The following is a 25,160-nucleotide window of genomic DNA, read 5'->3' as shown; positions in this document are numbered from 1 at the left end:
GTTGCCGAGTTGTCAAAAGTGCTGGATATAGGCTACAGTTCAAGGAGGAGGAGTTTCAAATCCTTGCAAGGGCAGTCAACCCTTTGAACTGAAGCATACATTTGAAATGCCATTAAGAAGGTGCTTAATTTGTCTTATTGTGGTCGAGCGGTCAAAGGTGCTGGATGTGGGATCGAGGCTCTTTGCAAGCATGGGTTCAAATACCGCCACTGCCAGTCAATGACATGTTCAAGCAGTGTTTTGAAATACTATTCTCAAAAGGCAATACTGTGTCTTGCTTAGAATCCCCTCAAAAAACGACAACATTCCTTGAAGACTAACACAAGGTCTTGTTTGTTTATGTTACATTCTCACTTACCCAGTTGGGAGTGAATTACGCAAATGAGAATCAATGCTCGATCACAGTGGCGATTTTGGCCTGAAATTTCTGGTGGGGCAAATTTATATGACGTCATATTACGTCACAAAAATAGAGGTAGCTGATTATTTTAACAGTAGGCCTACGTATATAGACCAGTCAGGTATACTATGGGCTGCATTTTGAGTGCCTGCAGGGAGCAGACATCCTATTTCAAATACATTTCACATGCTTTAGCGCTCAGTACGACACAAAGATGTTGCCTATAATAATAATAGTAATATTGCATTATATTTTAAACGCACTATTCGTTCCAAAAAATCTCAGAGCGCCAACATGGTACGCACTATAATATAGCATTAAAGTAAAACAATTAGACAGACACATTGCTTCAATAACTTCCATAATTTATTAAACAAAAAAGACGATCTCCTTCAGCTCAAAAAAAAAAAGGTTTTGACTCACCAATGCCGATCACTTAAAAAGGAAGTTGGCTCGACGGTTCTTTGCTTGAGCAAACCTCTCGATGACTTTGTCGTTAAAATCCAGCAGTCCATTAATGAAGGTGTTTTCAATAGAAAGCATGGAGAGGGTGTTCAGTCTCTTCTGTCCCATCGTGTTCCTAGTGAAAGTCTTTATCCTTTTCAGCGTTGAAAAGTTCCTCTCAGACTCAGCAGACGTCATGGGGGTTGTGACGATGATGCTGAGTAGAGTGCAGGTTTCAGACAAGGCCTCTTGCAGGTTGTTGTCGTCGTGAATGGCCTTGAACAGCAACAGTGCAGATTTCCCTGTGTGCAGCTCAGTGTGTCCGTAGAAAAGAGTCAGCTCAGTTTGCAGCTTCCCCTCGTTCATCAGAGCTGTGGGCCAGAGCTTGATAGCACAGGCGAGTTGGGCCTCCGGGAATGACTTAACAAACTTTGGGAACAGTGTGCAGTCCACCAGTTGTGCGGCAATAAGATGGTCACTCTGTGAGAACCGGTCCTCCACTTGCGCAATCATCGTATCACAGGCCTCCTTCATCACGGCAGGCGTATTTGTTTTCCTGCGCTTTGATGTGCCCGGCTCCTCACTGGCTTGGTTACCAATCTCATCTGCTTTCTCTCTGACTCCTTCACGTGCACTTTGAAATTCTCCACTGCACGATTCACCCCAGATGCGTCAATCTCTCTTTTCTGTAGTATGCCATACAAAACATCCACTTCTGGCATAACTCTGGCAAAGAACTCCAGCAGCTGGAGAAACGTACGGTCCCGCAGGTGAATGGAGAGGCCGAATGCCTCGCTGATGGACACCTTGTCCCATCCTGGTTTAGTGCGAATGTTATCCAGACACTCCAGTATATCTTCGCGAGTTTCCCATACCACATTCACGGTCCTGCTTTTAAAATTCCATCGGGTGCCGGGTGGCCGCGGGATCCGCCTGTCCGATGTCTCTGCCAGAGCAGCCATTCTTTTCGGTGAGGTGGAGAAGAACGTGGCAAATCCAGACAGATCAGCAAAGAACACCTTCAGCTCACTGATCCTGGATGCACATACTTGCTGCAGAGTTAGGTTCAGCTGGTGTGCGTAGCAATGTACAAATATTGCGTTTTTGTAGCTTTCCTTAATAAGTACTTGCAAGCCGCCTACACTGCCACGCATAACCGCTGCCCCGTCATAGGTTTGGGCTATGAGCTTGTCAGTCAGTCCCAGTGGGTCGAGGACATGTTTCATAGCAGTAGAAAGGCCAATGGCAGTTTTGTCCTTCACTTCAATGAACTCAAGAAACCGCTCTGTGACGCTGCTGTCCACCATGTATCTCAGGACTATGACCATTTGCGATTTGCATGAGGCATCAGTGGTCTCATCCGCCTGGACAGCTACAAACTGGGTGTCCCGCAATTGCTTGGCCACCTCACACCTGTAGACCTCAAACATGCAATCCAGGAGTTCGTTCTGAATGGTGCTTGATGTCCACTTGAACGTAGGCTCCGAATCGCAGTGACGTCTCAGCCTGGTGTCGCCCTCACACATCGTTTCAAAAATGCACCTAAAAATGCCTGGGTTTACAGAGTCGGCTGACTCATCGTGACCAAGCAGACCCAGTTCACACTTCCCACACAGCTTTAGGCACGATATCAGTCTCCCCAGTACATATCGGTTTTCCTCCGCCTGCTTGTTGTGCTCTAAAATGCTCCGCTGATAAGCACTGTCCAGCTGTGCCATGATGTTGACCCGTCCCAATAGTCCCAATTTCATGGCGCAATTGATATGAGCTTTGCTACTTTCATGCTTTACCGTTCTTTCCGCCAGATGCTTCAGGTCTTTAAAGCAATCAGTGGTCCAAACTGAGTCTGCGTTAGTGGTATTTCCAAAAAGAAGGCATGGAAAGCAAAACAGTGCTCTTTTTGTTGTGCTCGCAGTTAGCCATGACTTTGTTTCAAACCACTCCAGCTTGAAATTTCGGTTCGTTTTCTCACCAGGCTGGTTCAGAATGAAGTCGTCTGGTCTGTGTGGTCCCAAACGTTTTATTTCTAATTTTTCTTCCTGCGGCAATGTGCTGAAATGCACCCTCAGCAAATAATCTACGTTATTCATTGTTATTCATTAATTAAAAAACTCTTTCAAAATTGTGTAAAATCTACCGATAGCGAACTCTTCTGTAAGTCTCCTGTAACTCCTGATCTCACTCTCACTGTATGTTTTTTTTGCTTAGTCTCGGGGTAGAGTTCTCGCGGGTTTCGCATTATCCCAGTCTACATTACGTAGAATACGTAGATTACGCAGTTAACGTCTAGGGGCAAATTTGAAATTGCCCCTAGCCTCAATGTTAACTTTGGCCGGTGTGGTTCGCGCTCATTGGTGTTTCTATGGTAACGGTGGGGCAGCGTGGGTCTTTGCCCTTCCGGAAACAGGAAACGGAAATATAGACATAACGTTCATTCAAGCAAGCACACAGGCAGTAGAACACACGAATCAAATTACTCCAAAACAAGGCAATAATGCTTGTGAGTCAAGTTTATTCACACAAATATGTACGCTACTTTGCATATAAATATATATATATAGTTTGCCACGAAGTAGGAATGGATTGAGCCTTCTGCTCAACAGCGCCATCTCGTGGGTCTGGTGGGGCACTGCCCCACCTGTCCCTAATGTAGAAACGCCACTGCTCGATCATAAGCAGTAGTCAAAGTTGAATAGGTGACTTACCTTAATGAGCTTCTAAGGCGTATGAATGTACGTTGTGATCAATAAGACTCCTGTGAAGCGTTTGAGTAGTGTTATATTTCACCCTGTTTTCATGGTATAACCAGCCTCATACCATATTCCCTCTAATTGGTTATAACAATTGACTCTCTAATAAGCTGAAACTTTAATGTAAAAGGAAGCATTGTTTTTTTTCATAGGATTGCCATGTTCTTACCATATCCCTTGTTATACCATATTCCATTGTCAATTAAATGAAAATGAAGAACTTTTGGGTCTACGAGACCCTGAGGTACATTCATGGCAAAAGATTTAATGGTGAAAAAACAGCTGGGTTTAAAGATCCTGTGATCCTAGCAGTCATAGCAAGAATATTGTGATTCGACACTTAAGAAAGCTGTCCTCGGAGCACACCATTGCCACCGCGGGAATATGCAAATATGTGAGGGTGCTTGAGTCGCAATTCACAACGTGAATTGGGGACTTTCAGAGGTAGGGACCTATGTTCTCTTTCTTGATCAAGCCCGACTGCTTTGATGGACTCAAACTGAATTAATCTCTGATGGACTGGTTGGATGCACATGACATTGAATGCAGCTGATTGAGCTGAAGAGTTCAACATTGTGGCTGACTATGTTTGCAGAGCTACGGAAACAACTAGAAACCACGGCATTGCGATATCTCACCTGCTGACATCGGCACCGCAATGGTTCAGTTGACAGTCTTTGGGTCATCTATGTGAGAAGATATTGTCACACATGAAGAACGTGGTCAGCTACTCCCCCAGTCATTTAAAAACTGATCACCCCAAGGCATGTTTAAAACCTAAAGTGACTAAGAACAACCCCCAGATAATGGAGTGCAGCAAAGAAAAGCACGACTAGTACTAATGGTATTTCTGACTGATGCACTTTTGTCTCTTCCTCTAACATTTGCTTCCACTGCAATCCCTTGTACATTTGTTACTGAAAGGGGTGTTTTGAAATGGTGTCCAAGCATATAATGTCCAGGTAAGTAATGTGAGCTATGCAATAATAATCACATTTAGTAGGACAACCACACACAAGTTTTTCCAATACTAATCGTATTACTGGAGGTATACGGACAATATTCAGGGTACAAACTTAGTGTGACAAAGGCACATATTTTTCCTCTAAACAACACACCAATAACAAGGAACAGAGAAAATGACATTTAGATGGGATTTTGAACGTTTTAGACACCTACAATGAGAGAATACTATATAAAATAAATACAAGTGGATAAGAACAGGAACAAAACGGGATAATCAAGGTAATGATCGATGCATATAATGGGAAAAAGGGTAGAGTGATCTCAGCCCTTTATCGAGCTTTGCTGAAGAGTAGAGGGAATTCAACAATGTACATTAAAGAAAATGGGAAAGGGAACTTGAGATTGAATTGACAGAGAAAGAATGGTACAATGTGTGCAGAGTACGACACACAAAAGGTGGAAATATATTGGGGAGAAATATTGGAAATATTAAAGGAGACACTAGGTTACCCAAGGCTGGCTCTGTATACCTGTGGAATCGGACACAGGCAAACACACAGGGCTGGGATAGATACCTGATCAAGACACTGCTGGTAGCCAGCAAGAAAACTATAACCAGATCATGGTACAAAGCAGAACAACCTGCAAAAGAACAATGGCTGGTAGTAAAATAAATATTTGACATGGAAAGATTCACACACATATTGAGGTTTCAGGAGGGGCCATTTCAATCGAAGTGGGATAAATGGGTGGAATATAAAAGAAAACTGAATGACACCAAAAAATTAGGATAGCAATAATCAAATCATGATGTTGCAATGTTAATGAGGGAGAGAACTCTCAGGTCACTCTCTTTATGTTTTTTTTTGTTTGTTGTTGTTGCAATAATCTAAAAACGAATTTTGATTACCTGTAAACTTTTTTCAGAATCACCGTTTAAATTCCATATCGGGTTCATGGTGTGATTTTATCAGTATGTGGTTTTGTTATTTGTTTTACAATAAAAATGTAAGTTTATAAAATAAATCACATTTAGACAAACCATTGACGACTTTATTGTTGTATTTATTTCATAATAAACACAGCACTGAGACTGCACTGCTGAAAGTGACCAACATTATCCTTATGCATGCAGACAATCAATATCTAGAAGACAGACAATATCTCCGCGATGTGTGTGCTTTATGCAGCATGTAACGAGAAGCTGTATAGTGAATTACGGTATTGTCTCTGTTATTTAAGAAATTTGTGTATATGTGTATATCATATATATGTAATTAATGTTATCTATACAAATTATATATATAAATATCTTTTAAATAGCGTATTTTAAGATTAAATTTGTCTTAATTTGATCTGTTGGGTCAGTATTTTTTGGCAGCCAAGACTAATCCAAATTGAAAGCCGGAAAGTGAATCCACTGAAGAAAGGACAATGTCTCCCCCATGTGTGTTTTTCGAGTAACATGAAATGAGAACCTGAAATAAACTAAAAGGAAGTTGATATTGGTTATATTTATAATATATACACACACCGACTTTTTGGAAAGTAAAATAGATGAACTTCATAATAAAAAAATATGTTGCAGTGAAGACCATGTTATATATATATATATATACAGGGTGCGATTTGCCGGTGGGGATGGTGGGGATTATCCCCCCCTCTGGTTTACACGTCCTACCCTCTGCTGAATTATTTTTATCCTCGGTGGGGATAAAAATTATCCCCCCCACCCAAAGTATTTTCACCATTACATCGTAATAATTAACAACCAAAATACACAGGGTCCGTCTTCATTTTGAAACATTTTAAAATGTTTCTCAAAATTATCCCCCCCTCTGGTTTTTTCACAAATCGCACCCTGTATATATATATATATATATATATATATATATATATATATATATATATATATATATATATATATATATATACATACATATATATATGATAAAAAGGGGGTACAAAGATTTAACTTGAGGTATTTTGAGTATTTTATGCTTAAGGTTGCAAAAACCTAGTGTTTATCTCCTTGAAAAATGATTACAGTTCAATTTAAAAATAACAAATACAAAGAGCTAAAATAAAGAAAAAAATCATAATTGAATAATAGATAGAATAATTAAAAATACAATTCTTGTGAAACAATAATGTGCGACAAAGTCCACTGATTGGTAATGGGAGGGCCAGTGAATATGTAAAAAAAAATGGAGAAATTGAATTTGATGTGATGACAAGGTCCTTCCGTATTTAGGAAAATAATGATTATACAATACCCATCTTAATGATAACATGATGTGAATGTGTGTGTTAACCCATACAGCTTTGTGTGGTTTGTATGTGTTTATTACTTGCACAAGCATCAATTTTGAGCGAGGAAGCCAGGGATAAGGATAAGGGTTACAACTGCCTCAGAACACAATAGAAACATGAAGAAAGCAGAACTTGACAACCCACACACACACACACAAGAATAAATATAACCGCAACCGTTGATTAACAGGTTCCGAGCAGAATGAAAAGTCAAGAACACACTATTGGAAGATATATAAATATGACACATAATTATGAAGGAAAGATGTTGATGTTCCCCTTAATGCCATACTATGCCTCGGCTTTCAGGTGACTGGGCTGCAGAGCAATGTCAAACTATGGATCACCAGTACAAGGCATTATCCCAGTGAGCCACTAAAAACCTGAAAAATAGCCTCATTCACATGGTGAACAATTCTATTGATAAGCACACAACATCCAGAAAACTCCAAGCAAACATTTCTCAAATGAATTAAGTGCTTTCTTAAAAGCAAATACCTGAAAAATCGTGGAAATTCTGGGGAAATTAAACATTTGTTGTCAAGAAGACTAACGGAAGAAATAATAATATGACAGAGGTCATTATGAAGGAAAAATGGTTAACGAAGAAGTTCCCCTTAATGCCATACTGTGTCTTTGCAGTCAGATTCTTGGAAGCTAATGAGCCGGAATGTGTTGATTGCCTGATGAATTTCATGTGGTGTTCAATGTTGTGTTTCTTAAATGAGTGGCAATGACAGAATGTCATGCTCAGCTTGTTCATAATGCTCTAATCGGGATGCAAACAATCAACCTAAGGATCACCAGTACAAGGCATAATCCCATTGAGCCACTGACAATCCTGAACTGCATGAAGCCTCATTCCCATGGTGAAAATGTCTATTGATAAGCACACATCAAGAAAACTCCAAGCACACATTTCGCAAGAGAATTAAGAACTTTCTTAAGAGTATAGATCTGAAAATTTGCAATGTTAATGGTATCCACCAAATGAAAGTAGTATGGTATTTATAAAATAACAAAATGGTCATATAGGCAAAATGGGTTGAGACTGTGGACGTTTGGCTTTTGTATGAAATTGTGGGAAAAGTAAAATATTTTAGAGCAGAAGACCAGGGTGAAAAAGATGCATCTGATTTTAGAGATTAATATGATGAAAGAATTTTGAGTCCAGGTCAATCTGGTAGGGAGAAATAAGGCTAGTTCATATTTTTTTTTAAATAGCGTCACCTTTGGGTGTAGTACCGCAACAACTTTATTGGCCAATATTTCTCAAATGGAACTAAATAAAACAAATTCTGTTTGATTTTTGTGAGGCTTGGTCTAAAGATTTTATGTGGCGATTTTGGTGAATCTTTGATTATTTTTGTAGCCTGTGAATCTTTTTATCATGTTTGGCTTTAATATGAAATTGTAGGAAAAGTAAACATTTTTAGGGCATAAGACCGGGTTATATAGATGCATCTGATTATAGAGATTAATATTATGAAAGAATTTTGAGTCCAGGTCAATCTGGTGAGGAGAAATAAGCCTAATTCAGGATTTTTTACAATAGCGCTGCCTTTGGGTGCAGTATTTGGGTTCATGGGTAGTTGGGGTTATTGGTAACCATACCTGAAAATTTCAAGAGTTTTCGACTTACGGTATAGGCTACAGTATGACTGTTACAGAATTTGAGGAAAAAATAAAACGTGAATAGAAACAATAGGGGACCAAGCAGCTTCGCTTCTCGGACCCCTAAATATTTGAAAGCTACACAGAATGCCTGAGAGCCTTAATCATTATATTTGGTATTTCTCTCTGGTTCCAGAATTTAGTTTTTCCTTTAGACATTTGAAATGATGCAGAAAAGGCACAAATTGGTGTATAAAAATTCACCAGAATGCACACAATATGTTAAGATGTGGGGGTCCAGGGGAGCCCCTCTCTTAAAGCTATGCTTGAACTGCAAGAGCATAGCATTTCTTAGTGAAAGTGTTTGATGCAAGACAACATGTCAACATTAGGTAGGCAGTGCTGGCAATATGACTTGACCTCATAAGACACATAGCTTTAACTGCTGATGTCATCAAAAGTTAAAGGCCAGTGGTGTATTTTGAGCATTCATTATAGTTAGTGTTGACCACGATAAGCCACAAAAAAAATTCACACGTCACGCAGCTCGTTTACAGATTTTATTACTATTATTGGTTTGTTGTCAGATAAAAGCAGACGGGTAAAGAGAAGCTTAATAATCAGAAATAGCGTGCAGCTTTTTGGAGGGTCTCGCCCCAGTGACAGACTATGATCTGAAACTGGCATGTGATCTCACTCACACACACACACACACGCGCTCAAACACCCACCCACCCACCCACACACACACACACAGAGAGAGAGACCCCTATCGTCATAAATGCTACATAACCACTGTCCAGAGAAGAAACAGTCACAGAAAACATGTCTTGCTGCATCAGGTATTTTTTTCTTTTGTTATAACAACCAACCGCCAAACACATTCATGACACAAGTTATTATTTTGAGGTAAGCTAGAGTTGGCTAGTGTATTGAGCAAAATGAACATTTTACGAGTGTAGATATATAGTGTCACGATTGTCGTTCTAGTCGACATACTGCGTGGAGGTCACAACAATGTTCTCTTGATGCCCCGTCTATACGTGACGTAGCTTTGGCATTAGGAGGTAAGATTGTAGCACCCCCTTGAGGGAAGGTAGGTGGGTGGGGGGTATTTGAGGACAAGAGGCATGGTTTATTTTATAAACCATTTGGAGTTAAGTTACTCACTAGGCCTTGGACCTACAATGGAGTATATAACGGACCACGTATTGCAGAGATTAGGTCCTCCATATAGAGTTAAAAACGTTGATGGATAACAGTTTCACAATAGTGCCTAAAAAAAAATATTATAAGAAAAGTACCCGCAGAAAGTATATGCGTAGATTTTACTTTGTCGAAGACGTGGAAACCATCCACGATGGAAACATCCACGACGAGATAAATTGTAATTTTAATATATAGATTTTTTTAACGGTTCCCTTCTTTTACTTATAGTGGGGGTCCACTGTGCAATTTTTTCAAATAACATGAGCTCAAGCTTTAGCTTATTCAAATATGAGGAAGGTGCCTTTAGCAAGTACAGGCTGATATATATCATGATTACAGACGATGCCCCATGATTATATGAGAACATTCCATATTTAGCGTTTTCTCTTCTAAAACGTTGAAACAAAAAAAGGACTTACAGTCGACTTAAAAGCCGTCTCACAGTAGACTTGCAGAACTAAGAGTCTTCCAAGAGTCACTAGTATTGAGTTTCTGGGTTCAGTCAGACTGAAATGTGAGGAGAGTACATTAGAAAATAGAACTAGAAAAAAACATTAGACTGCCTACCACCTACAAGATGGACGACAGGCAACAAAAATATACCTAGATATAGGATAAGATAAGATAATATTGCACTTTATACAATCCCAGAGAGGGAAATAAAGTACATGATTGGGATTTTTTTTGTTTTTGTTTTAGCAATTACAAAAGAGTAAAAAAAACCTTTTCTGTTTGGTTTAAAATGGCTGAAATGGTGTGAAACAATCATTTTGACGATAACAAAGGCTTATTGAGAAAAAAACAAAAAAACACAATGTGAATCTTCAGTCGTTTTCCACCATCTTTGGGATTACCTGAGATGTGATCGGTCCCTCAGGGCGCTCTAGTCTAAATCGTTGGAGATCAACAATACTGGCTGATTTCATAGGTTCACATTCAGACACACAGTCACACAAACACACGGTCACACAAACACACACACACAGTCAACGCCATTTAGGCAGAATGGAGTAGGTCCTCTTCAACAACCTGGAGCATTGACCTTTTTTTAACACCAAATTCCTAATAGATCAGTTTTTTCTTTTATCACCCAAAACACGCCTGACCAGCAGGGTCCTACTCACCATCCGTCAAAACACCCTCTACCTTGATAATGGTTAACACAAGAGGCATGAGGTGAAGCAAAAAACTGAAGGCTTAGCATAAAAGCTGGGCGAGGTATACTTAAACTCTCAAACCCCCCTCCCCCCTCTCTAAGAAACGTAGGCTTGTTAAGACCGTCTTGGAATGCACTATATATATAGAGATAGATATTGCCATTAATATAAGCAGGATTACTGTTGATACGATTACAGTGGCCTCCTCACCACTAGAGGCACTACAGCAAGCTTTAGCACCCTTACTCTTGTTGGTTTTCCCAAGTGTCAGCGAGCCCAGGCTGCCCCCACTGATAGGGAGAGGAGGGCAGAGGGAGAGACACTCCGGCTTTTTTTTCCTATTTTGTTTGTTGTTTCCGAAATCCAAGCTCTCCTTGGGGAGGGGCTCGGTCACTCCTCGTCCACAGTGTCCATTTTGGATTCCTGATCTTTCATTTGTTCTGGGAGCTGAGGGGCAGGGCTAGGAAGTGATGCACCCTCAGCGGCAGCCAATGAGGTAGGGTCTTGTTGATCGGCATTTCTCTGGGAAGACAACTCGTCCTTTGGGGAGAGAGAAATGTAAAGGTGTGAAAAACCACAGTGACATAGACTCCAAGTGAAAAATGAAGTTGCTATGACACATCGGTGCATCTGCTTTCGTGATGCAACTGCTTTGCAAAAATCAAGCAGTCACCCTGGTTTGTAACACATTCAAGGTCAACACATGGGCAAATAAACATCTTGAATCCTGAACAGAGATCAGTTATTTATTCTTTTTTAAGACTGCACTCCTCTCAGTCTCTAAGTCTGTCAGCATGCGCATTGTCCTTGCGCCTTCACTAAATGAGCGACCGACACTGCCAACCAATTAACTTTGTCGGCAGCATGTTTACAAAACGACGATTATGTGGAGGTCCGTTCATGCCATCACCTGCATACAATTAGACAGAAAATATATGCTACTATCATCTTTAGAAACTAAAATATAGACTTGTATAATATACCGTAATTAATATAATACATTTATTGGATCAAACTGTGGACAGGCTGTGTGGAGACTGAGAGCTCTGTTCTGTCTGTTCTGTTTAGCCCAGGGTGTTCATGACAAACCCTGCATCCATTAAGAGAATGTAAAAGCCATTGAACATTTAAAATACATTTGAATGATCAGTTCTGTGTATAGAGCAAATTTTGTGGGTTAAAGGGTAAGTACACTCTAAAGGTATAAAATGTAATTTCTGCTGCTAGGGGTCTCTCAATCTAACTTAATAACAATCTATCTATCTCAATCCAATCCATCTAAATAACAAAATAAGTTGTTCAACGACCTTGTAACTATTCTAGTTGCTCTGAATTACAGCGATCTGACATGGGAACCTTTAGACGTGATCGAGGTATGACTCCTGTGTGTCTAGCAGTGAATACCTGGCCAGAAGACGGTCGGCCAGCATTAGTCCACTCTATAGAGCCATCGTTTGGTCAGTATTTCAGGCGAATAGCAAGTAGCAAGTACCCTGTCCTAAACAATAGCCTAACTAAACTGTAATTAATCCGGAGAAGTCTCGAGTTTAAAAATGTTCCCAATGGATAACAATCGCTTTTAAGAAGCGTATCCAGCTAGCTATACAAAAGTACAAAGCAGATAGAGGACTGTGTGGCCGATTGAGCACTACTGTGGGTGTAGCACACATATACTGTATACAAACCAGGTCCAACTGATTTAGCAGACTGTACTACAGGGGTACAAACTGGTGATGCCCCAAAAAGGTGACATCCTTTTGCCAGAAAGAGCAATGCACGGCTCAATTATGAGTAATGCACGGTGCCCTGTCCCATTCCAATGATTCATGTCACCTTTTTCTAAACAAACTCTGTTTAATTGACACATAAAGGCATGTCAGTTAAAGATATAAGAAAAACATAGTCCCATCTATTAGAATTTTTTAAGTGAAATGACAAATCAATCTAAAATAAGGGACGTACAATAACCACCCCAGTTTTTAGGTGTTTCCCCGGAAGTTATGGGGTAATTATTGATAACCCCATTGTCTGATCGGATTTGAAAATAAAAAGCCATTGAATTTTAAGCACTAGATATTTATGCATTGAAAAAACCTATCTGGATATTTTGATTTAACTCTTCATTCTCAACAAATCATTTTCACCTTTATTTTTCAATGTTAAAAAGTTCTAAATCAAATATTCAACGTTAAAAAATTCATAATTCAATGTTTGAAATTCAGTGTTAACATCCGGGGACCCAAGGAAGAGCAATCGATCCTAGATGCTTGATCGCGGTGAAGCAAGGAGAGTGAACTGGATTGAGAGCGTCACTCATTGGATACCAGACTCTAAGGCATGTGCAAGGCAGGTTTAGCCATGTCCAACGGCAACGGCTTTGATGATGGGTCTTTCTTTCTTGATACAAATGTTAATTCTAAGCAGCAATTCACATAGTAGCCTATAATAGGAAATAGCTTTTTATGGGGAGAGAAGCAACGGTGGTGGACCATACTAAGCGCCCTATCCATTGTATGGTTCTGTGAAATGCTAATCAAATCAAATGTATTTATTAAGCACATTTAATAACAAGGTGAGGGGTGGGGGATCTTATGTTTTATTTATGTTTTTGTCATAATGCAGTAATAATTACTGCAATATGAAATAAACGATGAACTAATGTCTGTATGTGAAGTTTGTGTCTGATTTCAGAGACTTGGCTGGATTTGCATGCAGTGTAAGGGTAATCGTTGTGGGTTAAGAGACCAATTGATTTGGGCACCTGTTTGGGGCAATCCGAGGTCCCTTTGCCTGCGTTTGGTGTGATGCTGGGCCTATCTGAAACCTGCTACCCACTGTGGAACTGAAGCGGCAGCAGCCTGTAGTTCCAGTGGAAGCACGGCGTGCCTCCGGAAAAAAGCGCCCGCCAGAAACCTGTTTTTAATTTGTCATCCTCATATCTGTATCATGCCACTCAGCGGCAACACTGTTGGCTCTGCGGGCTTGTTGCGCTCTCGTTATGCCACAACAGAGGGATATCAACCGTTTTAACGGGCCCCCGCTGTCACAACATGAATACTCTCAATCCGAGTGAGCGAAGATGATACAAACATTAGGTTTTAAGCTTGTGCATGTTTCCAAACGTGAACGACTTCATGCCTACCTACGCTTTGGTGTAACACCCGCTCGCTCTCCTTGCTTGACCGCGATCTAGCATCTAGGATCGATTGCTCTTCTTTGGGTCCACCGATGTTAACGCCGAATTTCATACATCAAATTTTGCAGATGAATTTGGCATGTTGAATTTGGGGACGTTGTAATTATTTAAGTTGGAATTTATACATAGAATTTTGCATCTGAATTTAGCATATTGAAATTTTTAACGTTGAATATTTTGTTAAATTCAGAGGCAAAAATATACGTTATTTCAATGCATAAATATTCAGTGCTAAAAATTCTATGACATTAATTCAGTGGCAAAAAATCCAGATACGTTACATGAATACATAAATATTCAGAGCTTAAAATTCAATGGCTTTTTATTTTCCAAATCCGATGAGACAGATTTACTTCCATAGGTAATGGGCATATGACGGCATTGACATGCGACCAAATGCAACGGGACGCAACTGTGAAATTCTACAACTACAGCTTGCTCTGGGTTTGAACAGTGTTGGAAACTAATTAGATAATCTATGCACACCACAAGCTGTAAAACATAGGCCTAGTACTTTTTAGATATTTTGCAGAAATGTTACGCATCATATCTTCATTATACAAATTGAGCCCCAACAAATGATCTTGGTTTAATGCAAACAAGCAGCAGACATCGGTCTCAGTGACGCGAGTGTGCGGCGGCTCTGGGCGGACCTACCTGCTCTGAGAAGCGGTGCTGGATATGCTCGCTGTAGTCTTGCGCCTCGGCCTCCTCTCCGTTGGAGTGGCAGCTGGGGCTGGCCACTTCGATCCCGTGGCTCTCCAGAATAGCAGCCTCTGGTGGGGTGAGAGAAGAAGGAGACACGATCAGAGGTCATGTTGGTCAAGAAGCCTCCTGAGGCAGATGTGCAGGTGCACCATCCTCACCTATGTTGGCTCTCCTCTTCATCTCCTTGCGGCGGTTGGCGAACCAGTTGTACACCTTCAACGCTGTCACTCGCTCAAACTCAGACAGCTTGCAGCCTGTGAGGAAAACCAACAATGATCATACTAGAGGGATATCATCCAATATCCCATCGTAATTAACTTAATCTACTCAGCATACATTTCAGTACTAACATGGAAGCATATACTTATATAAACCACACCTTCAAACACTTTTTGAAAACGATTTACCGGTAACAAATGTGCACTGTCATTGTCCTTTATCATCTCAAATCAGTATTGTTGACTCCACATAGTCAACAATAGTGGCATGGTTACTCTCAAATTAATAGGAGCTATTAAGATCCTAAGAAGATCAGGGACTGGTTTTGCGTTGTAATTTGTGAAGGGGCCACCAGGGTGTAAGGGTTTTGATAGTTATATTAATTAGGAGGTCCCCCCGTCACTGTTTTGCGGGTTTGTTGACCAGACACTCTCATAACCTCAGGGTGGCGTTTACGGCCCCAACACTCAATTAGTTGCTGGCAAACAGACACTTTCGGCTTGCCTTCATGTAATGAGCTTGGCAAAGTTTATCAAGTTATCTGCATCAAGTAGGAAAGCGCTAGTCCGCCCACGTTTTAAAGTGATGGAGGATGGGGGTGGTACTTTCAGCCAATGGCAATGCATCGATTCTAAGGTGAAGATTCAAACGCAAGGATTTATAATGTACGATGGATTATGAGCAAAATATTGAAATCTTTCAGAAAATTTGATTATTTCCTTGGAGTGAGTTAACCAACGAGTGGACCAAAGTAAAAAAATAAAATTCACACCATTGGGAAGCAGTTTGCGTTTACAAATTAAATAAATAAGAGCCTATCTGCCATTCACTGCAATGGCAATACTACAGTATGGGCATGAAATACATTGTCACTTCCTTGTTTTAATGGTTGGCTTTTGGCAAATCAATAACAACAAATCAACCAAATGATTTACATTTGAGTAAATCAAATTATCTATTAACACTCTTATGTTATGTGGAGGAAAAACCTATCTACTAGACTAAAAGACAAGTTAGAAATTAGTTTGCGTCACTGAAAATTCAAAGGGAAGTGACATGTTGAATAACTGCTTTTTATTTATCACTGCCTGGACCCAGCCTCCTCTTCCGGTTCGCTGCCATCATCACATACAGGCCTCGGCATTAACGGTTGCCCGCTTGCCCGGGGCAACTAAAAGTAATATTTGGGCAAGTTGAGATTGATTTCTGGTTGCCCGAACGGGCAAGTGGATTTTGGGTGGATGTTAATATAAAGGCTATTTATTCAAGTGTTTTTAGAAACTGCAGAACAACCTTTTGTTCCGCAAAATCACACAAAATATAAGTATTTTCAATTGATCAGCGCGCTGCCTTCTTTTCTCTCGGACAGCGAGTTAACAGACACGCATCTCTTCAGCGCGAATATAGCCCCGCCTTCTGTCACTCACTCGCAGTGCTGTCTCTGGCAGTGATTCGAAAGAGTTAGCTAAAGGTTAGCCAACACAGCTTGCATCTGAAGTGCAGCGCCTCCGCGAACGGTTTAGGTAGAAGGAAAATGGAGTAATGATGGAGGAGTGCGGTTTGGAAGTACTTTGGATTGAGGCAAATTACCAAGGAAAGTCATATGCAAGAACACGGTTTTGGGTTTCATAACTGTGCACATGCACAGCAATAGCGATCTTTTTCACGAAATTGGACCCTCACAAACTATATATTATATGAAAGCTGAGCCTCCACTTATGCCAACAGTCCAAACCATATCATTCTGTGACTAAAACTCGCAAATAACAACTTAAGAAGAAACTTCCTTTTCTTTTAACAACCAAAAATTAAGTTTTACCTTTGTGATTTTTGTCCACAAAGTTGATTCTGATCGCATAAAACCACCATAAACAGATAATCCAGTGTCTGGCCCAGATTTTCCAACTAAACATGGTGTTTACAATCAATGACTACGAGAAGGTTTCTTAGGAAAAAGGTAAATTGCCTTCAATCAGAAAACATGTTCTTCAGCGCAATCTAGTGGCCATATGTGTATTTGCGAGTGTTTGGCTTGGTGCATTCGATTATATTGGCCCTGAACTTTAAATAGAGGTGTCAAGTGTCAAAATTGTAAGATATCTACCTTTATTTGTGTCTCATAGTAAGACAGAGCTCCCAACTGATAACGACCAACTGATAATTATTTCAGGTGGAAATGTTATCTTCCGCTTATGCTGTGTTCCATGGCTTTATTCACTTTAACCAAGTATTATCCCCATTGAATATTTGACTTGCACAACAATCTTTCTTTTGGCACAAAGATGACATTATCGCCCTTGCAGTTGTGGAGATATACTCTATTTACTTTGGGTACGTTCTTTCCTGAACAAAACTTTTCCCCTGATATCGAAAATGGTATAGAATATCGATATTTTTCCAGGTATAGTATCGAAGTTAGAAAATCCAGTATCGTGACTGACAACGCTACTAGAAACGCGATTGTGATTATTCAGTAAGAGCTACAAGAAACGTGAAAGTTAAAAAAGACATATCTTTGCTACTACCTCTGACATTTGGTTATGTACATTTGCATAAAATCATGCAGGTCTACATATAACTGGGTGATAGCTTTAATAGGTTGCAACGGTGGACTGAAATCACTTCATGGCACGATGTGACCGTTCGATGAATAAGTAAACAAAGAGACGTTTGTTATTTTTTAAACACAACATGTGTGGAAGCTAACATTCAGCTTCAGTCTGAGCTAGGATGAGTTTTCTGAGCCCCTCAAAACCAGGCCGGGTGCCTGGCAAAAACGAGGCCTATTCACGATTGATTATAATTTGGACAAGTGAACATCACATTCGGGCAAGTTGAACAAGACCTGTACTTGCCCGATGGGCAAGTGCTTTTGTAACCTAAGTGTCAACCCCTGACATATATATCATCACTTTCACAAATGCAAGAACCCCACAACAGTTCAGCCCAACATAGGGGAATGGGCAACCACATTGAAATGCACCATTCCCCTTCTTCTTTGGTCCAATGTTTCGTAGTTTTCACGTTGTTTGGTCAACGTTGTTTGGCCTATTCACAGGAGTTGCTCTTCTGAACCAGCAGAACTATTTCTCGTGACCATCTTCAATTGGATTATAATCTATTTATTTATAATCAAATAATTGTGTGTCTGCAGGCAAATGCAAAGGCGAATGGAACGGTCTGGTTTCTCAGCTCGTGACCCCTGCAGTCGGACACCTCTGTGACAACCCTGTTGAGCTCCACAGAAGACAACGCACCAAGATAAACTGCCCTTGCATCCCTCTGAATGTGCACTTGCATGTCCCTTGGGGTACATGTGTCCCAGTAAGCAAACTTCCATACTAAAAGAGATTTGGATAGGAGTTTGGGAGGGAATGAGGTGGAGGAAAAAAGGGCAGGCGGGGCCTCTATAGCCAATCCCTGTGCACGTCAGATGGAATCCATTAAGAGATGCCTGTACCTGGTTTCTGGATGACAGAGTTGCATGCATTGGCAATCTCCTCTCGCTTCGCTTCATCAGGATACTGGTTCTCTATGAAGAAACTGAAATATGAAAAGTATTGAGACGAATACCTAAAGAGATGAACGCATGATATACAAACAGCCTGATCGCTATCCCAAGGTATGCTTCTGTATCCTTCCTTGAGGTACTACGCTCATATTGTGACTCTCCCTGTACTACGGTCATCATTCCACGTTTTACACAGCCAAGGAGGATCAATTTCTTCTCCCTCTCCTCCTTCCCTCAGTGACCCTGCCTGCCTGTATCCAACCAGAGCCCCTCCCTCCTCCGCCACTCCCCCTCTGTCCCTACATCATCTTAACCTCTACTGTATCGTCCTTCAGTCTAAACTAGCTCGTAAAGATCAGCACTGCAGTGGAATTGCGTAATCTGGGAGCAGTGCTGGTGAGCTATGCATTTCTTATTGCCGCGGGTGCCCAGATGACACCCAAGCACATACAGTCGGCCATACGACGCTCACAGAAATCAATTGGCCCGCAGCGGTTAGAGGCTGCTATGGACCATTTTCACTCCTTGCTCTAGAGACATTATTGACTGAATAATATATATGATGTTGGGTAATGCGCATATACCATAACATTTTTAACTATTTATATCGTTCCGCCTGCTTGAGAGTCAGATGCCGCCCTGGTGGTTTGCTCACCTCTCCATGATTGATTGGCACTCTTTCCTCCAGGTGAACCGGCTACCTCTGCGCAGCCTCAAAGGCCCACCCACTAACCCGCCCCTCTCGCCACTTAGGATCCCTGTCCTCCAATCGGGCTCCTCCTTCACAAAAGACCGCATCGACAGTGTGGCACCTATGTAGAGTGGGCAAAATGAGGAACATAAAAGCAATGTCCCAATATATATGAATCATGTCATCGCTATGGGTTTTAATGGAGTTTCCTTGCAGCAATGCCAATTAATAATCCTCAGTAAATTAACCCCTTTAAAGATAGCCTAAAGAATATCTTTAAAGGTTAGCAATACAATTATCTTTAGCATATGGCAGTAAGAGCAGCATCACGAACACATCAGGGATCTTTATTTTGCAGCCCACGCATTTGTCTCAAGAGATTAAGACCCATTTGGACACGATTTGTATCTGTAATATTCACATGATTACCAAGGCAATACACATGTTATTTAATTGTGCGATGGCTATTGTGCCAAACCAGTTTTTTTGCAGACCTTTTGAATGTGTTAGGATGCTCATTGCAAAATAAACAATGACGACACAAGTCCAAAGCGAGCAACACAACTTTCAGAAGGCCGGACCAGACGGGGGGAGGGAGGGGGGAGGCTAGGCTGGGGCAGGATGGGGTTACCTGGCTGGGCCTGGGCAGCTGCGGCCGCAGCAGTGTACCAGGGCAGCAGGTGCATCAGCAGCTCCCTCTGCCGGGCCCAGGCTGGGTTGGGGTGCAGGTTGGTGTTGGGGTTTGGGAGGATGTTGGCAGCCAGGCCGGCAGTGCTCAGCCCCGTGGCCGGCCCGTCTCTGTCCCCTCCCCTGGCCCTGGGTACGGGACCCTGGCCGTGCTGGCTTTCACTCCACCTCAGCCCTTTATAGTCGGGACAGAACCACCATTGCAGCCATTATTGCAGGCACGTCAGGCCACCGGCAGTCAGCTCATAGACAAGTTGCATTTGTGAAGTCTTTCCGGCCCATTTTTGTGTCCAGAACTGTATATCAGATACTGGAGTTTAGAATAAGCAGTCCCTGTAGACTTGCATGTCAATCAATATGATCAGAAATGTATTGGATTAATTAATTGTATGAGAATTCAACATTCAATTGAATTGTACAAAAGCTACGGTCACAGGTTTTTTTTAATAGTCTGGTTCTGCACTTTTGATTGGAAAGGTTGGAAACATGTTGTTAGTATGCTTGTTATTAGCTAGTTTAGTTAGCTGTGAGGGAATGAAAACCAGCACACGAGCCCATCCCGGATCAGGGTTGAGAACGAGAGACGAGTAGCTTCTAGCACAGGGTGAGTAAGCAAGCAGCAGCAACACAAAAAGGCAAGACAGCAAGGCGAGAAGGCAGGCCTACTGGGTGCCACAGACAGCTAGGATCTCTCCTAATCTTCAAAAGATTAAAGAAATACACCTTCTATTCAGTGCCAACCCTGGCAGAGCTGAGATCCACCGTCAGACACTTTAATGGCTTTGCAAATAACCGATTTCAACCAGGAATCTTTCCTCCAAAATGGTAGTTCACAACCTGCCACAACATATATTGAACTACAAAACATTACTCTATGCTGCTCAGATTCGAAGGAGCACAAGAAGGCCTGAATGTACAGGAAAAAGTGGACACCATACTCATGAGGCATCACATCACAAGACACTGCTTCACTGAGGAGTCATTGGTCGGAACAGATACGGGCAAAACCTCAGAGGTGCTTATTTTGGCTGATTCATAGCTTTGCGACTGTATCTCAGTACTAACAGTGATGTCGCGGCTTAAGTTTCCCCCCCTATTAAATCCTGCCTCAGGAGCCTAGGACACATAAAAGGTCAACACTGACCCAAGCTGTTACTTTACCCTCTGCAGGCAAACCGCATCAACCCCACATCTCCTAGCGTTTGCCTGGACAATATTGATTAGCATCTCCAGTAACAGGACTACCTTTATCCTTAGGTTTTTTTTTGTTTGGTCTAATTCTCTAGATCCATCTCTTGTCCTTCCTTGACCTCGCAGAACTGAACGGGTAGAAGGGAAATCAGGACATGTGAAGCCAGAAAGGGAAGGGGGGGGATGGGGTAGCTGGGTCTACCATGCATATTAATAGACATGAAGAAGACAAATGGGGGATGTTAGAAGGCATTGGCTGACATGAAACCACAGTGGCAGACAATCACAGTCATCTTTGCATTTATCTCTTCCACCCCGTATTAGTCTTGAACAGGGTTAGACTTTTCTTTACAGACCCATCTCCTCCTGTCAAATTAAAGTGAGTGACTTGAAACACCAACACAGTCACAGGCATACACACTTTTCACAAATACACCAGAGGGGTCCTGCATTAGGATCCCCTGATGCCACATATCCGCTCGCACAACACTCAGCTAAACAAAGCCTCAAAGAACTGTAAATAATGCAATTGATCGATTGGATTTATGGCTGCCATGCACACAGACTACTATATACGGAGCACTAGAAAGGCAATATTTTACATAATGTGAACACACCTATAAAAACAGATGCCTTAACAGGCTCCTCAATGCTATCAGGTTAGCTTTTACTGTGGGAATAGTGATTCCCAGGAAGAAATTGATAAGATTAGTTGTCTATATATAGACAGCAACTTACCATGACTAAAAAACATCAACCTGGTGATTCAGTCAATTACAATTAAAAGGTTTAACAAACTGAGAAAACAGAACACATATGCCAATGTGTCAGCAATCCCCAACAAGGACATGCAACTATGTAACGCACATGGGCGTGGCCGCCTTCACCGGGACACTCGTCAGATATCAGTTTGCCGTCCTGCGCCTCACCTGGGTTGTTCCTCTCCAGCAGATACCAGCGGTAGAAGGCTCTGCGCTTGGAGTCACTCATCTCCAGCCCCTGCTGCAGCAGCCACTGGGAGATGTAGCTCTGACTGATGCCTGTTCACAGAGGTACAAAACGAGACGGTACACAGACTGGAGGCCAACAGGAGTTGGATGTGGACGGTGTGTGTGACGTCATGCACTTTTGATATTCCTTTCCAGCATCTAATAGCCAAACTAATGCCTATGTTTGAGGCGCGGGGTCACGCAGACGGTGTCAACGCGCTACTCGCTGCCAGGAGCTAATTGATTTTGTATTAGAGACTGGAAAACCACTATGTCCTTGCTTTGCCCTTGTCGTTTCTCTCGCATAGAGTTTGGTTATGCATGTCGCATAAACTTTTCCTTAAAAATGCCTGCATTGACTAAACCTTCCATCATGAAACCAAAGGAACAAATCTATTTAAAAGATTATAGTTTTACTCAATACAACGTGATCCTTCCATTCCTCTATCCTTTTTTTATCGGAATAGTGACTTCTTTTTTTTATCGAGCTGCCCAAACATTTGGTGCAAATTCTTTCTCACGTGTACCTGTGACTTGGCCCACGATTGCCTGAGAGATCCTGCGATTGTTCAGGAAGGCTTTGATCTCTTCTTTCACGAGGTTGCTGTCCCTCCTGTGATTTGAAACAAACCAAACACAGCTTCAGCAAAATCACATCTGCAGTAAAACTGTCAATAAAAAATGCAATCAACAAATGTATCCTTCGGCGGTTAAGATAATTCATTGCAGGACAAACACAGGTGTCTTTCAGAACACAAATTATTGGTTGGCTCCTTTTATGTACCAGGGAACAGGTAGTAGACTAAACTAGAGAAGATGAGTCTACTACCCGTGCCTTGGTCCATAAAAGGAGCCTAATTTGTATTATTACCTTAGTCAATGTTCTATTTTATGCTTGCTGCAGTTACATGCAACATAACAATGTATTACAGCTATACTTCTGCAACATACCCATCATACTAATGCACTGCTTCCCGAGACACTGAATTACTAGAAAGCAAGTCAGCTACCCCCCCGCTCATGTTCCTTTTCTTGGAACACAGGGTACTGCTAACTTATTTTTTTTTATATAATTATATATAATTCAGGCATCCCTGATTCCCTGCACACCTGACCTAAATTAGCTCAACAAAATATTCTGTGAGAACAAGTCAGTGCCTTCGGGACTTGAGCTGTCATTACCCTGCTGTTATAATTGGCAGCCTTTGTCTCCACCACCAGTCCTCTTCAAATAGTCTTATGTCCCATATCTTTCACCTGCAATAGTCTATTTGATTAATTCTGCATGTCCGCCCTGTTCATACCCCTCTCCATCTCTCAATGCCATCATGCTCACCTCATGTACTCCTCCACCTTCTCCTCCAGGTCCCACTCCTCCTCCCCGAGCATGTCGTAGCTGAACGACCTCGGCGCCCCGGCGCTGGCGGTGTAGAGGGGCGGGGGCGAGGCCTCATAGCTGTTGCTTGGTGACAGCGAGGGCCCGTCCAGGCCCGAGGTCTGCGTGGTGGCGGAGGCGAGCGACAGCGAGGAGGAGGAGGACGAAGATGAGGATGGAGCCTGGGCCTGGGGGGCAGAGGTGGCGGTGGGGGCCGGGGACGGGTTCGGGGCTGGAGTGGTGACGGCGGTGGCTGTGGCGGTGATGGAAGCCAGAGGAGTGCCGTTGGGTGGGGGGTCACAGTGGGGTGGGCGGCGCTCCGGGTCCAGGCGCTCCAGTGACTCCAGGGCGTGGATGATCTGGGGCTTGGTCATGCCGGATAAGCGCAGGCGCTGCAGGAGGTCTATCTGTTCAATGGTGTAGCGGGGCTCCACCGCACCGCACTCCATCCTGTCATCTGGTAGGAAAAACAGAACACTGAATTTAAATAAAGATCTATAGATATGTATACTTTTTTTTATGAATCTGAGAATAATAAATGATAAGTTTTCTTTGAAATGGAGTAATGGTTGCATTCAATAGGAATGATGAGTCAACATAACTTAAACGGTAAGCTGTGTTCTCTTCTGAATAACTTTTTGGTCATTGGAAACTTTTGGCACAATATTCACTACTTGGCACACTTTCCCGGCTAACCTTTCCCAATTTGTCCACATCGATAGAATAGGCATTGTAACAACCTGCCGTTTGAAAAACGAGTCATGATTTGCATCAATAGCAGGCACATGCATCGGTCGAACAACGCGCACAACTTTTCTTTAAAAACAATACGGTGTTACCTGTTAAGGGGGGTGCTGGTGAGAGGCGCCCTGTGGGGAGTGGTTCAGTGCGTGGGGTCGCAGCCGTGACACACCACTGTCGCATGGCTCGCTGGAGCACAGCTCAGCTGGCACCTCTGGTGAAGAAGAGAAACGACGTGCTGCAGTGTATTGCAGTTAATTTGGCATGCATACTATGCTGGCAATCCGACATCAAATACCTCGCTAGCTAGCAAAGTTGCTAAGTTAACACTTTAAGCTCGCTTTAAACAAATGTGTCGAACTAGCAGTATAAACAAAAACAGATGACGGAAAATACTTCAACGCCCTCGCAGAGAGCTGCTATTGTCGTTTGTTGAGCACCGTGCTACGGTTTCTGGCTTATTTCAGTGGATACTGCAAGTTGCTAATGAGCTAACTAGCTAGCTAACTAGCTACCCGCAACGTCCCGGGAAGCGGCGCTCTTACCTCCCGTCGCTGTAGGGCAGGCGGCAGCCAGCTGGACGGGCTCTGTACTGGCAGGCAGATTAATGCCCCGTCGAAACGCTGTTGTCCCACCTAGTCCCGTGATAACACCGACACCTCGGTCCGTAGCTCCGGGTGTTTTCAACTAGCACAGGCGGGTGAACTGTACGGTACAGGGTCACATTGTCTAGTCCAGCGATGCAGTGGGGAATAGCCTATGTAGGGAGTATGTCCAAAGGGGGTTGGTCTATCTCAATTTGTGTATCGTTTCCCCGACACAGTTTCAGAGCGATGAATCAGGAAGTGGTCTTATACAACAAGGGAGGGATACTTAAAATACAGATAAGAAGTTGCAGCGACAAAACGCAGTTGTCCTCCCTGTCTTATTTTTAGTTGTTTTTTTGTCAAGGTCCCACAGACGCGTCTCTTGAAAACAAACTATACACCCAGCTGCTCC

General features: G+C 42.2%; 1 protein-coding gene across 1 annotated transcript; it reads right to left on the bottom strand.

Annotated features, from left to right (window-relative positions):
- Positions 1 to 9,243: 9,243 nt before the first annotated feature.
- Positions 9,244 to 24,924, bottom strand: LOC307085024 (homeobox-containing protein 1). Its single transcript, XM_079749644.1, has 11 exons — positions 24,707 to 24,924; positions 24,260 to 24,375; positions 23,382 to 23,877; positions 22,573 to 22,658; positions 21,986 to 22,096; positions 19,810 to 20,040; positions 19,143 to 19,299; positions 18,437 to 18,519; positions 14,916 to 15,011; positions 14,707 to 14,825; positions 9,244 to 11,393 (listed from the first exon to the last, which is right to left on the bottom strand). Exons 2-11 carry the CDS (start codon positions 24,342 to 24,344, stop codon positions 11,244 to 11,246), a joined length of 1,614 nt encoding a protein of 537 aa, XP_079605770.1. The 5' UTR covers positions 24,345 to 24,375; positions 24,707 to 24,924; the 3' UTR covers positions 9,244 to 11,243.
- Positions 24,925 to 25,160: the final 236 nt, after the last annotated feature.

The sequence above is a fragment of the Pollachius pollachius genome (genome assembly GCF_949987615.1).
Source record: "Pollachius pollachius genome assembly, chromosome: 13".
NCBI lineage: Eukaryota > Metazoa > Chordata > Actinopteri > Gadiformes > Gadidae > Pollachius > Pollachius pollachius.
The sequence above is the reverse complement of the archived record's forward strand: the minus strand, read 5'-3'. Positions and strand labels throughout refer to the sequence as shown.

What these genes read in the sequence shown, in the direction of transcription:
- LOC307085024 (XM_079749644.1), bottom strand. Translation starts at nt 24,344, where the DNA reads ATGCGACAGTGGTGTGTCACGGCTGCGACCCCACGCACTGAACCACTC. An exon ending in AATCGTGGGCCAAGTCACAG is followed by an intron (nt 22,097 to 22,572) that starts GTACACGTGAGA and finishes CTCTGTGAACAG; the next exon opens with GCATCAGTCAGAGCTACATC. An exon ending in AGCTGCCCAGGCCCAGCCAG is followed by an intron (nt 19,300 to 19,809) that starts GTAACCCCATCC and finishes CACTCTACATAG; the next exon opens with GTGCCACACTGTCGATGCGG.